Source organism: Hemiscyllium ocellatum, chromosome 2 (assembly GCF_020745735.1).
Source record: "Hemiscyllium ocellatum isolate sHemOce1 chromosome 2, sHemOce1.pat.X.cur, whole genome shotgun sequence".
Taxonomy (NCBI): domain Eukaryota; kingdom Metazoa; phylum Chordata; class Chondrichthyes; order Orectolobiformes; family Hemiscylliidae; genus Hemiscyllium; species Hemiscyllium ocellatum.
Genome location: NC_083402.1, coordinates 119,810,213 through 119,825,862, shown reverse-complemented (window position 1 = coordinate 119,825,862; position 15,650 = coordinate 119,810,213). Strand labels below are relative to the sequence as shown.

Genomic DNA, 15,650 nt, shown 5'->3' with positions numbered 1-15,650 from the left:
CAAGGTCTTGGGGAATGTCAATCTCCTGGAGTTTTGGGATCCCCAGGAGGTCAGGGTCAGGGAGCCGCAAGAAATCTGAAAGAAGTGTAGTTAGAGGTGTGCATGGTAACTATGGGTAAAAACAATGACTGCAGATGCTGGAAACCAGATTCTGGATTTGAGTGGTGCTGGAAAAGCACAGCAGTTCAGGCGGCATCCAAGGAGCAGGAAAATGGTGACTATGGGGTCAGTTTAATAGTTAATTGGATTTAGACATTGGATCTAACTTTTACAGAAAATCAATTTTACTTCATTTCATGATTTAAATGGAGATTTTCAGAGGGTCCCAGGCGATAAAAGTATTCGTGGCGGAAAGTTCAATTACCCAGGTAAGTCCTTCAGTCGGCTATGTGGTGATTCTACAGAGTCCCCATGAACAAGTCTCATCTACACTGGAATAATGACTGTCTGGCCATTGGAAAATCTGGACCTAAAGTTTGTTCTACAATATTTTTCTGTTCACAGGATCTTGAAGATTCTTAGCCGCAGGTTTAGTTTAATCAGTGAATTTCGGACTGGATGGAAGCCAGGTAATTAAAACCACACCTACATATTCGACACAGATTCCCCTCATTGTAGATTCTGTATCAGCTATTTTAACCCTTGACAGAATATTCATCCAGTCTCTCAATGCACAAAGGTTATCAAGCAAACATTCTAGAATATTCAACAATAAGAACAGAATGTGCAATTCAATAGCCTTTTGTCAGAATCTAATCAAAATCTTGGACTGTCTCCCTAACAGCACTGTGGCTGTACTTACATTGATTCTATGTTACTGATAAGGAATGATATCTCTTCAATTACTCCCACAAGAGACAGCGACTGGACTCCATCTCGCTGGTTAGTATGACAAATAATGACTGAGTGACCATGTAGTTGATAACCTTTCTGGACGTAATGGTCACTTTTGGTATGTGTACACATGACACTGTGGCATGTTAGAAGGAACAATACAATGTCTTGCTATTTAAACAGAATGCATTGAAGTTTTTTTGTATAACACTTCAATAAAGTTAATAAGCAGATAGGCAAAGTTTGCAATTCTACAGTTTATGGCTTACTGTTTAAAAAAATGATTGGTGATCTCATTCAAACATACAGAATCCTTTCAAGGTTCAATGGGGTAGATGCTGAAAGGATATTTTCCTTTGTCTACAACCAGGTTTCCCCATCTCAAAATAAGGGACTGGTGATATATGGTGGGACAGTTGATGAACAATGGATGACTTTCAAGACAATGTTTCAAAGTGCTCAGCAAAAGTATATACCAATGAAAAGGAAGGACTGTAGGAAAAGTGGTATTCAGTTATGGATATCTAAAGAACTAAGGGAGGCTTCCAATTAAACGAGAAATCATACAAATTGGCAAAGACAAGTGGGAAACTAGAAGATTGGGAAAAATTTAAAAGGTAAAAACAAGGACTGCAGATGCTGGAAACCAGATTCTAGATTAGAGTGGTGCTGGAAAAGCACAGCAGTTCAGGCAGCATCCAAGGAGCAGGAAAATCGATGTTTCGGGCAAAAGCCCTTCATCAGGAATAGAGGCTTTAAAGGTCAACAGAAGGCCACACAAATACGATAAAGACATGTAAGATAGATTATGAGAGTAAAATGGCTCAAATTATAAAGACAGATAGAAAAACATTCTATAAATATATAAAATTGAGTGGCTAAGGTAAACATTGCTCCTTTATAGGATGAAAGGAGGGTTTTAGTAATGGGATATGAGGAAATGACTGAGGCATTAAATAGGTATTTTGTGTCGGGCTTCACAGAGGAGGACCTGAGTAACGTGCCAGTAACTGACAAGGAGATGAAGATAGGTGAGGACCTGGAGATAATCATTGTCATGAAAGAGGTAGTGTTGGCAAGCTAATGCAGCTAAAGGTAGACTAGTCTCCTGGCCCAGGATACGTAAAGAGATGGCAGGGGAAATAGCAAATGCACTTGTAGGAATTTTCCAAAATTCACTGGACTCTAGGGCAGTTCCAATAGATTGGAAAACAGCAAATGTGATGCCACTGTTTAATAAAGGAGGTAGACAAAAGATGGGGAATTATAAATCAGTTAGCTTAACCTCTGTAGTGGGGAAAATGCTTGAATCTACTATCAAGGTAGAAATAGGAAGACATCTAAGTACAGATTGTTCGTTTGGGCAGAAAGCAGCATGGGTTCATGAAAGGCAGGTCACGGTGGACAACGGGGTCCCAGTAGATGTGGTGGATCAAGATTTCCAAAAGGCATTTGACAAAGTGTTGCACTGCATAAGATAAAGATGCATGGCATTATGGTTAATATACTAGCATGAATAGATGACTGGTAAACTAACAGGAAACAAAGACTGGGAATAAATGAATACTTTTCTGATTAGTGATTGGTGAATAGTCATGTGCCTCAGGAATCAGTGTCGGGGCTGCAATTATTTACCATTTACATAGATGATTTGGAGTTGGGGATCCACGTGTCTTGTGTCACATTTGAGGACGACATTAAGGTGAGTGGTAGGGCAAAGTGTGCAGAGGACTGTGAAACTTTGCAAAGGGATACTTTAATTGAGTGGGAAAAGGGCTGGCAGATGGAATATGATATTAATAAATGTGAAGCCATCCTCTTTGGTAGGAATAACAGTAAAAAGGACTATTATTTGAATGGTTAAAAAAAAATTACAGCCTGCTGCTATGCAGGGGGACCTAGGCATCCTTGTACATGAATCACAGAAGGTTGGTCCGCAGGTGCAGCAGGTAATTAAAAAGGCAAATTGAATTTTGTCCTTTATCACTAATGGGATTGAGTTTAAAAAAGTGAGGTTATGTTGCAGCTGTACAGGGTGCTGATGAGGCCATACCTGGAGTACTGCGTGCAGTTTTGGTCTCCTTACTTCAGAAAGAATGCATTGGCACTAGAGGGGGTGCAAAGGATGATTCCAAAGTTGAGAGAGTTGGCTTATGAGGAGAGACTGAGAAAATTGGGATTATATTGATTGGAATTTAGAAGAATGGGGGGGTGGGGGGGGGGATCTTACAGAAACGTATAAAATTTTGAAGGGAATAGATAAGATAGAGGTAGAGACGATGTTTTCGCAGGTGGGTAAAACTAAGACAAGATGGCACAGCCTCAATGTTCAGGGAGGCAGATTTAGGACTGAATTGAGAAGGAACTTCTTCACTCAGAGGGTTGTGAATCTGTGGAATTCCCTGCCCAGTGAAGTAGTTAAGGCTTCCTTATTGAATGTTTTTAAAGCTAAGATAGATACTTTTTTGAACAGTAAAGGAATTAAGGGTTATGGTGAGAGGGCAGGTAAGTGGAGCTGTGGCCATGAAAAGCAATGATCATACTGAATGGTGGAGTGGGCTCAAAGATGGCCTACTCTTGCTCCTAGCGCTTATGTTCTTATTTAGGATGCAGATAAGGTGGAACTCTTCATATAGTGGGAGGTGAATCTTTGAAACTCTCTGCTCAAGAGGGCTGTGAAGGTTCTGTCATTGAACATATTCAAGACAGAGACTGATAGATATAGACAGAGCTTAGGAAAGGATACTGAAATACAACATCAGTCATAATCTAGTTGAATGGTGGAGTAGGCTCAAGGGAATCAAATAACTTAATTGTTCTCCTATTTCCTATGCTCCGATACAAACACTAAATCTAAGGATCATCAATGTAAGACCGTACTGATAAATCCAATAAGGAATTTAGGACCAACTTCTTTACAATAGATAGTGGTAAGAATGTGGACCTCTACCACAAGAAACGATTGTGATGAATTTCCCAAATGCAGTCAAGGGCAAGTTGGATAAATTGATGGAGAAAGGAAGGATATGTTGTAGGATGAGAGGAAGAGAATATGGGAAAAAGCTTATGTGGAGTATGTATATTGTTACAGATAGGTTTGGCCAAAGGCCTTTAGTGCAATTCTGTATAATCAAAATGGAGATGGTTACCAATCAAAGCCAATTCCTTCACAATGGAAGTTGACCAAGGAATGCTGTATACTTAAGTAGCAAAGTGCACCAAATTGATATTCAATGTCCACGTTTCACTGTGGATAACTCTCTCTGAACAGCACCACAATAGTAATAAATTCCTTTTAACAGTAACTCTTTTATCTGATCTGAAAATGTGTTGCTGGAAAAGCACAGCAGGTCAGGCAGCATCCAAGGAACAGGAGCATCAACGTTTCGGGCATGACCCCTTCTTCAGGAATCATCTCCTGCTCCTTGGATGCTGCCTGACCTGTGGCGCTGTTCCAGCAACACATTTTCAGCTCTGATCTCCAGCATCTGCAGTCCTCACTTTCTCCTCTTTTATGTGATGCCAAGGAATGCAAACATATTTCTTTATTGTTTGCAGATCTCAAACCAACTCCCTTTTGCCCTAAGGTAAAAATACCACGGATTCTGGAAATGTGAACAAAAATATTAGAAATATGCCAGAAACTTTCAGCAGTTCAGAAGGCACCCACAAAAAAGGAAACCCAATTAACATTTTGTTGTCAGGACAGAAGATGTCAGATGAGCAGCTGCTCATGTCTTGATACCTTCCTTTCTGATGAAAGGCCATCAACCCAAAGGAAGGGCAGTTTGAACCCAACATACTGAATGGGAACTCCACTAGATTGGGTGAAATCTGTCCGGTCTTTCCTCTTGATCCAGAATTCTGGATTCACTGCCTGGAAGGGCATTGGAAGAAAATTCAATTGCAACTTTGTAAAGAAAATTTTTAAAAATCTCATACATGGATTGTGTGCATCATTGATAGGGACAACATTTTTTTGCCCATCCCTAATTTCCCAGATGGCATGTGAGAGTCGATCACATTGTTGTGGGTTCAGAGTCACGCATAGGCCAAATTTGGTAAGGATAGCAGTTACTTTCTCGAAAGGACATTAGTAACGAGATGATATTGTTCCCCAACAATCAACAATATTTTCATGGTCATCACTAGACTCTTAATTCCAGATTTTTAGAATTGAATTCAAATGCCATCATCAAGATGAGTTTCGAAACTTGGTCACCAAGAGACTCTGGAGTGACAGTTGATTGATAATACCACTAAGTCATCACCTCCCCGAATTAATATTTATATTTGAAAAGGAAAAAAAATTGCATAGTAATGAGAGAAGAACAGTGAGTTGGGGAGTGGTGGTTGGACTAATTGGAGAGAATCAGCACAGACAAGATGGTTTCGGTGGCCTTTTTCTTTGTTTACAGCTGGGCAGCTTGAATTTAGCTTCTTATGGTATTGTGGATGAGTTGTGAATACACAAGACAGTTTTTATCAAATGTTAAATAAAAATCAAAGACAGATAGGATATAAGTATTGTGCTCACCTTTACACACAGGTACAGGTTGACTCCAGCTCCCATTGGCCATACATTCAGCAGAGGATGCCCCTTCAACATTGTAACCTTCATCACAATAGAAATTGACTGTTTGGCCAACACTAAGGGCATGATAATGAGCTTGCCCATTTATGGGTGAAGCTGGTGGATTGCACAGCATCACTGAAAGAGAGAAACAAAAGGGATTCTGTATAGAATCACATGGAATGTAAAACACAGAGACAGGCCACTTGGCGCAGTGCTTCAACAAACCTCTTCGCCCATTACTTCACTTTGAATTTCTTCCTCAACCATGCTCAGCAGATAGTACTCCTGTTTAAGTCACATGGGTATGGGTTCATGCTCCAATTCAGGGTTTAAGCACGAAAATCAAAGGTAACACTTTAATGTAGTAATCTGCTGCACTGTTGAAGGTGCTGCCTTTGGATGAGCTATTAAAATTCTGCTAGATACACATAAAAGAATCCTATATTGAAGAAGACTTATGTAGCCTTGTTGAGATTAATTTAGGCTTAGTTCCCTCAATCCAGTGCATCATTGCAAGGCTGTACCACCGGCTCCTGTAAATTGCAAACTCATATACCAGATGATGTCCAGATCTTTAAGGTCCTTCTTGAAGGTACTTCAACTTTGGCCAGCCCAGGTTTTCATTATTGCCTGGCCATGTCCACTCTGCTGCCATTGTCAAAAGGGCATATGTCCAGGAGGCAAAGAATGTGTCCTGCCAGCATAAGTTGTCTTTCTCTGTGACCAGTCCTTTGAAGGTAATGTCATTTGTAAAGACTAGGACCGTCAAATGGTAATGTTGCCAGGGAATGCCACAGTCTGCACCCACTATCTCCTTCTTTGATAACCAAGAGGAAAAAGAATGAAAGAACATGCAACCTTGCCATATCCGGTGATGGCTTGCTATATTGTTGATGTTAAAAAAGAATCTATGATGCCTGTGTTAGTGTTCATGCAGCAGTTAGAGTAAACATTTTAAATGTTTGAAGATATTATCATACTGCCCCAGGTTTTGCACTGTATAGCAATGTTCCAGAGTAACTGCTGATGAATAGGATCAAAAATCATCTTAGAATCAATGAAATTGATAACAAGTGGCTCCTTTAAAATCTAGGCTTTGCAATTTATATTCCTGAGCATTATAAAATCTGGTCACAGCATGACCTTCAATCCTGCTGGAACCCTGACTATTTCTTTAGCAGTGCAGCATGGATTCCTTCTTTGAATTTGTTGAGAAGCACAAAGCTCCAGAAGTCGCCAGGTACTGAGGGTTATGTTATGTTTTTGCAGTTGTTTTAGTCACTGAGGTTCCCTTTCATTTGCAACTTGATATTTACTCCTTGTCTCCTGACATCTGAGACATCTCTGCAGGCCAGATCTTGTTGAACTGGTCCGTGAACTCTATTGCAATTGTGTTCTTGTCACATTTCAACAGCTGCACCTCAACAGTTGAATGTCAACTTGCAACGATTTGTCACATTATAGGTTGTGAAGAGGAGCAAGGAGATATTTTTTGGGTCCTAATTAGTTTTAATCCCTTCAATTGCCATCAAAAGAAAACAAATTATCTGAAGGTTATTGTATCTGCAAATGTGTTGCTGGTCAAAGCACAGCAGGTTAGGCAGCATCTCAGGAATAGAGAATTCGACGTTTCGAGCTGGTTATTGTATTCCTATTTATTAGCACTTTTCAGATTACAATTTAGTGGTTGCATTTTCTACAATAAAACAGTAATCAAACTTCAAAAAAGTCTATTGTTGACTGGAAAGCATCTCAAGATATCCAGTAGTTCTAAAAAACATTGTTTAAATGTAAGTGTTACTTTTTCATCAACTTACCCAGCTTCCTCATTAAGTGCATCTATGCTAGTCAACTTAACATCCCACATTCTAACCAGTTTCTGGGTTAAGAAGTTTCTCATTAATTCCTAATTGAATTGATCAGTGACAGTACCTTTTGTTTATAGCCCTCAATTGTGATCTGATCCACAGCAGAAATATCACTCCCACATCTAAACCATCAATTCCATTCACAATTTTAAAGATTTCTATCGTGTCACCTCTCTTCTCCATTTTTAAGAGCCTCAGGCTATTCAGGGGGTAGTCTACTTCAGTTAGTAAATGTTACCATCCATTTGTAACAAGAAGGATCATGTTAAATGGGCACATAAGACATTGAAATTTTGGGAATAAAAAAAAAAGTAGGGTAACTAGAGATGGGCCCATGTCCTACCAGGGAATTAAAAGAAACTCACTGCTGAGAAAATTTCATTTCTAATTCATATAAAATTTCTGGGTGAGGTTTCTTTCAAAAAACATGTATTTTATTGTTTTCTTTTTGTTTTATTTGTTTTTAAAGTTTCATCACCATAAGTTGTGAGGTAGAAAAATAAAAATATAGAATTTTTGGGCCAGGGAGTGTCTCAGAGCTACCAGCTGTTTAAAGCTAATGGTTGTTCACATTTTTTTTTATATCATGTTCTAATGTAACATGCTTGGGAAGGAAACCAAAATATTGGCATACTTTAAATTACATGAAGCATATTGTTCCACTCTCATGGCCAGTGTGCCCATAGCAAAATGAAATTGAATAAGACAGTTGTTTCATGTTTAGAATATACAATCTGAGAATGGTTATAATGCAAAAAGAGACCATTCGGCCCTGCAAACCTGTACCAGATCTCTCCAAGGGCAACTCACCAAGTCCCATTCCCCACTCCTTTGTTCTCACTCTCACAAAACTTCCTCTTCAGATAATGATTCAATTCTCCTTTTCAATCCACAACTGAGTTTGTCTGCACCATGTTGTCAGGCAGTGATTCCGAATTCCAAAGCCATTCTCCATTCACCCTTAAATTGGTATCTTCTGTTTTTAAAAATTTTTTCTATAGATTAGATTCCCAACAGTGTGGAAACAGGCCGTTTGACCCAACAAGTCCACACCGACCCTCCAAAGGATAACCCACCCAGTCCCATTTTCCTCTGACTAATGCTCCTAGCACTATGGGCAATTTAGCATGGCAAACTGACCTGACCTGCACACCTTTAGACTGTGGCAGGAAACCAGAACACCCAGATGAAACCCATGCAGATACGGGAAGAATGTGCAAACTCTACACAGACAGTTGCCCGAGGCTGGAATCGAACCTGGAACTCTGGTACTGCGAGGTAGCAGTGCGAACCACTGAGCCACTGTGCCGCCCATTATTTTAGATGAAATTTTATTCTTCTTAACTCCACAAGACACAGACCCAGCCTGTTCAATATTTCCTCATAGGATAACCATCCTCTCCACAACCAGAATTCTTAATGCACTCTCCATGTTCCCCTTCTAACTTCATATCCTGATTAGATTATAAATCCTGATTATAAGTAGAATGCATTTCTATCTTATTCTGTTACTTTTAATCTTCTGTAAGTAGACCAACAATTGATGAAGTATTTAAGAACGTTATATACCTCAAATGCTTGATGGTAATAATACTTCGCTGTAAGGCATTCTGACCTGAAAACAGGTGTGATTTTATTGCTTCTTGAGGATGTCAGAATTGTTAAAGACCAGACCATCACCTGAGGTTTGAACAATGACATATTTTGCTTGCCTCAAAGATGGTGAAAGTTGCAAAGGATGATGGGTCAAGATTGCACATTAAATGTTGGGGGTTTCCACAGCCTCAGGCTTTATTGCAGGCAAGTATGATGGTCAGTGCAGTTCGCAATGTTGCTATCAATTGATACAGGGTGAATATATGGCACACTTGGGGTGCGAGGCAAAATATCAGACAGGTTTCTTTCCATGGTGAGATGGAGAAAAAGAGTTCAAAAATATTTCTGGGAAGATTCCCCACACATCTCAAGCTTCCGCCATCTCCTTCTGACTTCTCAGCCTTGACATGTCACAATGACTCCCCAAGTGGGAGGGGACACTGTTCAGTAAATGCATCAATGGACAGCAGGAGTAACAAGTGAAGTTTCGGCATGGACCCACAGAGGCTTAGAGTGTTCTGCATGTCTCATGTATAACACTGGAGTTGAAAAAGTCATGTGATGTGGAAGAATTTCAGTGTGAGTTCTAATTTGGTTGCTACTTTTCCATGGAACATAGGACATAGAACATTACAGCACAGCACAGGCCCTTCGGCCCTCGGTGTTGCACCAACCTGTCATACCAATCTGAAGCCCATTGAACCTACACTATTTCATGTAAGTCCACGACTTAAATGTACTTAAAGTTGGTGAACCTACTACCGTTGCAGGCAAAGCATTCCATACCCTTACTACTCTCTGAGTAAAAAAAACCCACCTCTGACATCTTTCCTATATCTATCACCTCTCAATTTAAAGCTATGCCCCCACATGCTTGCCGTCACCATACTTGGAAAAAAGGCTCTCCCTGTCCACTATCTAACCCTCTGATGATCTTATATGTCTCTATTAAGTCACCTCTCAACCTTCTTCTCTCTAACAAAAACAGCTTCAAGTCCCTCAGCCTTTCCTCGTAAGACCTTCCCTCCATACCAGGGAACATTCTAGTAAATCTCCTCTGCACCCTTTCCAAAGCTTCCACATCCTTCTTATAATGCGATGACCAGAACTGTACACACCAGATTTTTGTATAGCTGTAACATAACCTCATGGTTCCGGAACTCGATCCCACTATTAATAAAAGTTAAAACACTGTATGCCTTCTTAACAACTCTGTCAACGTGGGTGGCAACTTTCAAGGATATGTGTACATGGACACTGAGATCTTTCTACTCATCTACACTATCAAGAATCTTACCATTAGCCCAGTACTTTGCATTCCACTTACTCTGACCAAAGTGAATCACCTCACACTTGTCTGCAGTAAACCCCATTTGCCACCTCTCAGCCCAGCTCTGCAGCTTATCTATGTCTCTCTGTAACTTACAACATCCTTCGCCACTATCCACAACTCCACCGACCTTAGTGTCATCTGCAAATTTACTAATCCACCCTTCTATGCCCTCATTCGTTTATAAAAATGATGAACAGCAGTGGACCCAACACCAACCCTTGCGGTACACCACTGGATTCCAGGATGAACATTTCCCATCACCACCACTTTCAGCACTTTCTTCTTTCAGCAAGCCAATTACTGATCCAAACTGCCATATCTCCGACAATCCCATTCTTCCGCATTTTGTACAATAGCCTACTGTGGGGAACCTTATTGAATGCCTTGCTGAAATCCATATACATCACATCAGCCAGTTTACTTTCATCTATCTGTATGGTCACCTTCTCAAAGGACTCAATAAGGTTTGTGAGTGACCTACCCTTCACAAAACTGTACTGACTATCCCTAATCAAATTATTCTTTTCTAGATGATTATAAATCCTATCTCTTATAACCTTTTCCAACACTTTACCAACAACTGAAGTAAGGCTCACTGGTCTATAATTACCTGGGTTGTCTCTACTCCCCTTCTTGAACAGGGGAACCACATTTACTATCCTCCAGTCTTCTGGCACTATTCCTGTTGACAATGATCAATGCCAAAGGCTTGGTAATCTCCTCCCTGGCTTCCCATAGGATCCTAGGATAAATCCCATCTGGCTCAGGGGACTTATCTATTTTCACACTCTGCAGGATTTCTAATACCTCTTCCTTGTGTACCGCAATCCCACCTAGTCTAGTAGCCTGTATCTCAGTATTCTCCTCAACAACATTGTTGTTTTCTAGAGTGAATACTGTCAAAAAATATTCATTAAGTGCTTCCCCTATCTCCTCTGACTCCACACACAACTTCCCACTACTATCCTTGGTTACAAAAATCTCTCAGAGTCAAATTTCAGTCCTGAATTCACACTGACTGGCACAGCCTGGCTGACATGTCTGGAGTTCATAGTTTGGCCAGAAGGCACTAATCAGGCACTGTCTTCTTGGTAAAGTTGAAACTCTGAAGACATTCCTTAATGAGCTGTGCCTAAAGTCTGTACATATGGGAAGAAGAGTAATGGCTAGTATAGCTCTGGTGAAATGAATTCCTGTTGTCCTTATCATTTCACCTCTTTTCTACTCTAATACAAGTAAAAAACAAAGCTAACGTTTGCTGAAAAAAAAGTGAAGTGCTTTATCTATTGTTTACTTCTTGGCTTCTGTACAGGCATCAGTAGACAGGATGGTTAAGAAGGCATTTAGCAGTCTTGCATTCATTGCTCAGACTATTGAATATAGGAGTTGGAACATCATTTGAGATTGTTCAGGATGCTGATGAGGCCATTTTTGAAGTACGGTGCACAGTTCTGGTCATCCTGCTATAGGAAGAGTATTATTAAATTGAAGAGGGTTCAGAAAAGATTTACATGGATGTTACTGGGAATAGAGGGTTTGACTTATAAGGAGAGGCATATCAAATTGTAAGCATGGAAACAGACCCTTCAGTCCAACTCATCCATGCCAACCAGATACCTGAATTAATTTAGTCCAATTTGCCGGCATTTGGCTCATATCCCCATAAACCCTTCCTATTCATGTAGCTATCCAGATGTCTTTTAAATGTTGTAATCATACCAGCCTCCATTACTTCCTCTGGCAGTATATTCCATACATGCACCACCTTCTGCATGAAAATGTAGCTCTTGAGGTTCCTTTTAAATCTCTCCCTCTCACCTTAAACCTATGCCCTCTATTTGTGGACTCTCCCACTATGGAAAAAAGATCTTGGCTATTTACCCTATCCATGCCCCTCATGATTTTATAAATCTCTATAACCTCTGATGCTCCAGGTAAAATAGCCCTCGCCTATTTAGCCACTCCCTAAAGTTCAAACTCTCCAACCCTGGTAACATCCTTGTACATCTTTTCTGTACCTTTCAAGTTTAACAACATCTTTCCTATAGCAAAGAGACTAGAAATGAGCACAATATTCTAAAAAGGGTCTAACCAATGTCCTGTACAGCTGCAACATGGCATCCCAACTCCTATACTCAATAAGGGCAAATGTGCCAAATGCCTTCTTCACTCCCTGTCTACCTGCGACTTCACCTTCAAGGAACTATGAACCTGCACCCCTAGGTCTCTTTGTTTGGCAACACTCCCCAGTACCTTTAAGTGTATAAGTCCTGCCCTGATTTGCCTTATTAGAATGCAACATTTCACATTTATCTAAATTAAACTCCATTTGCCACTCTTCAACTCTTTGTGGCCCATCTGACTTGTTCATTTAAATGGAGTTTCCCCATGCAAAACGTCAATCAATGTTACAGCAACAGATCAGAAGGGTCTCCCACAAATTTACTGTTCCAACATTACACTCTAATTTAACTCAATTCAGTTGGCCAATTATGATTCTGTTAAAGTGGGAGGTAAAGCCAGTGAGTTCAAAAATAAACATGCTGAGTGAATGATTGATAATCTTTCTGACTCAATAGATATGTTAATAATTGTTTAGTCCTGACTTAGAGTAAAAATTAGTATGTGCTTTCCAGTTTAATGACTTTTATTTCTAATGATAAGGATATCTAACTAAAATCTCTGATAAAAGTAGCTAACTTTACTTAACATATTTACTCAAGAATGAAAGAGACTAAGTTATATTTAAGAATCCGATATCATTATGATTACTTTTTAATCATGCTGTTATTTCATCCTCCCAGTTTTAAAAATTGCAGACACAAGTTCAATTAAGAGAATTCTTAGCCAAGATCTTTCTACACAATCAGGAAAAGTCAGCTATAGTGAACGGGTTGACTTTTGAGATTGTTACATATAGCAGATTTGGAAATGGGGCTGGGCAGCCCTTGACCATTGCAACACAGCAGCAGGGGATATCCGGTCCATGTTCTGGTAGGTATTCTTTCAATGTTCCTGTACCTCGTTTTTAAACTTTAAAGTTTCTACATTTCTAAACTTAGTCTAGTGTCACTTGTTATCCCTTTAATAATTTCAGTTACCATCAGCAAGAGTAACTTCAAATTTAACAGAAAAAAGGTTAAAAATCATTCTCCTGCCCAGTTTAAAAACTGGCATGGGAAAGGAACAAACTACAATATATGAGGTAAACCAAAAGAGGAAGAAAGAAACGCAAGGGGAAACTGAGCTTACGCAAATTTGCATTTTGATTTGTAAAGATTTGCTGAAAGATTCTCTTGCATCTCTCAGCTTAGATTTTGCAATGTGTGATCCAATGACCACACATTGTTTCCTCAGAAACAGTTAACTTCGCAGTTAAGAATCCTTAATTGTACTTGTGATCTCAGTTTTCCTTGGGAGTGTGTGTCTCCACCTTTCCAAAATTGGTCTGCTTTATCTGTGGGTATATAGGGACACCAGTGAATGAGTCCTTTTTGAGCATCTTGGTGTTGAGTTTCTACTTAATGTCACAAATAGGGTAATTCCCCTGGCAAAACCCAGTGATGGCTGTTAAAGCACTGCAGCAAAAGTAAGTAAACACATCGGCAAAAACAACATGTGAACCTAATTTATCATAGAATCTCTATAGCATGGAAACAGGTCACTTGGCCCATTGAATCAACACCAATCCTCTGAAGAGTATCCCACCCAGACCTAACCCCTATCCTATCCCTGTAACCCTGTATTCCCCATGGCTAATCCACTCAGCTTGCACATCCTTGGACACAATGGGCAATTTAACATAGCCAATCCAACTAACCTGCACATCTTTGGACATTTGGCAATGAGAACTGTGAGAAAAGGATTCTTGGAATGGGTTGAAATACATATTTCTTAATATTATTTTGGCTCAAAAAATAATTTCCATTGACTTCTCCCCGTATCTGTGTGGTTTTCCTCTGGGTGCCCTGATTTCCTCCCACAATTCAAAGATGTGCAGATTAGGTGAATTGGCCATGGTAAAATTGTCCATAGTATTAAGGGATGTGTAGGTTAGGTGCATTAGTTAGAGTTAAATGGATCTGGATGGATTGCTCTTCGGAGGGTCAGTTTGGACTTGTAGAGCCAAATGGCCTGTTTCCATACTGTAGGGATTCTATGATTCTGGACCTACATTAACAAACCAAAATGTTATGAATCTTTGCCAAGGATCTGATCATGTTCAACTCACTGACAGCCTCAGGTCTACTGAAGTAGGGTATAATTAACTGGAAACTCTAGGCTCCCTCAAGCTTCTTTTTGAATGAAATATATGTTCCTATTATTTGAATGTGGCAACTCTGACAAGCTCTCATACGTAAAATAGAGTGTCAATGTTCAATATTGGGCGCTTCAGCTCAATGGTAAGTGAGAAGGAGTTGTAGAACATCTATATACTAATTACCTTCGCAGCGAGGAACAGGTTGGCTCCATGTACCATTAGCGAGGCAGGTGATGTTCTGAGGCCCAACAAGGTGGTAACCAACATTGCAAACAAAGGTGACATTACTCATGTACGAATCTCCAGTTCCAATACTCACTGCATTATCCACTTCTGAGTGTGGTTCACAGCTGATTCCTTAAATGAAAGACAAAATCCTGCTACAATTGCAACATTTAAGTGGCATTTGGATAGGTATATGAATAGAAAGGGTTTGGAGGGATATGGGCCGGGTGCTGGCAGGTGGGACTAGATTGGGTTGGGATATCTGGTCGGCATGGGTGGGTTGGACCGAAGGGTCTGTTTCCGTGCTGTACATCTCTATGACTCAAACTCTGTGGAAGTGGGTGGGGGTGAGGTGGGGGTTATCCGATTCTGTGGAAGGGGGGAGTGAGGTGGGGGTTACCTGACTCTGTGGATGGGGTGTGACACGGGGACAACCTGACTCTGTGGATGGGGTGTGAAGTGGGGTTTGGGGTTCCACAAAGAGAGGGTAGTCCCCAGGATCATGGTCTGTCATTAGGATTCAGCCCAATGGTGCAGAGTATTGGCATTGCCACTGTGGAGGAGAAGTACTCAGACATCTTAGGATGTTTTTGAGTCAGCAAGAGGTTGGAGAGCAATTAAGGGACAAGGATTTTGACAGTGAGGGCGTATATATTTTAATGGTGATATCAGAAAGATCTAGTTAAGAGCTGATCATGAAAAGACTGAAGTTATAAGTCTCAATTTTATCTAGAAATGGTTGGCTGTGTGGAATGAACAACAAATGAAAGGCCATTTTCCCAATCAGTTTTCACCATGTAGGGAAAAGCAGAAATTTGCCATGAATCTCCAATGGATTGAAATGTTGAGCAAACGGCCAGTTACCAAAATACGATACACCAGGCTGAAATGCTTCACTTTTTAAAAACCGAAATATACTATTATATGAAAATCAGTTCTGTGGAGGCAATGACCTAG

The 15,650-nt window shown here is 40.2% G+C and overlaps 1 protein-coding gene across 1 annotated transcript in view; it reads right to left on the bottom strand.

The window, feature by feature from the left end:
• The window catches only part of svep1 (sushi, von Willebrand factor type A, EGF and pentraxin domain containing 1), a 232,298-nt gene that overhangs the window by 25,347 nt on the left and 191,301 nt on the right, over positions 1-15,650 (bottom strand). Inside the window, exons 42-43 of the mRNA XM_060841756.1 lie at positions 14,652-14,825; positions 5,372-5,545 (exon numbers count right to left, since the gene is read on the bottom strand). Of these exons, the coding sequence (XP_060697739.1) occupies positions 5,372-5,545; positions 14,652-14,825 (348 nt within the window). The remainder of the gene's footprint in view (positions 1-5,371; positions 5,546-14,651; positions 14,826-15,650) is intronic.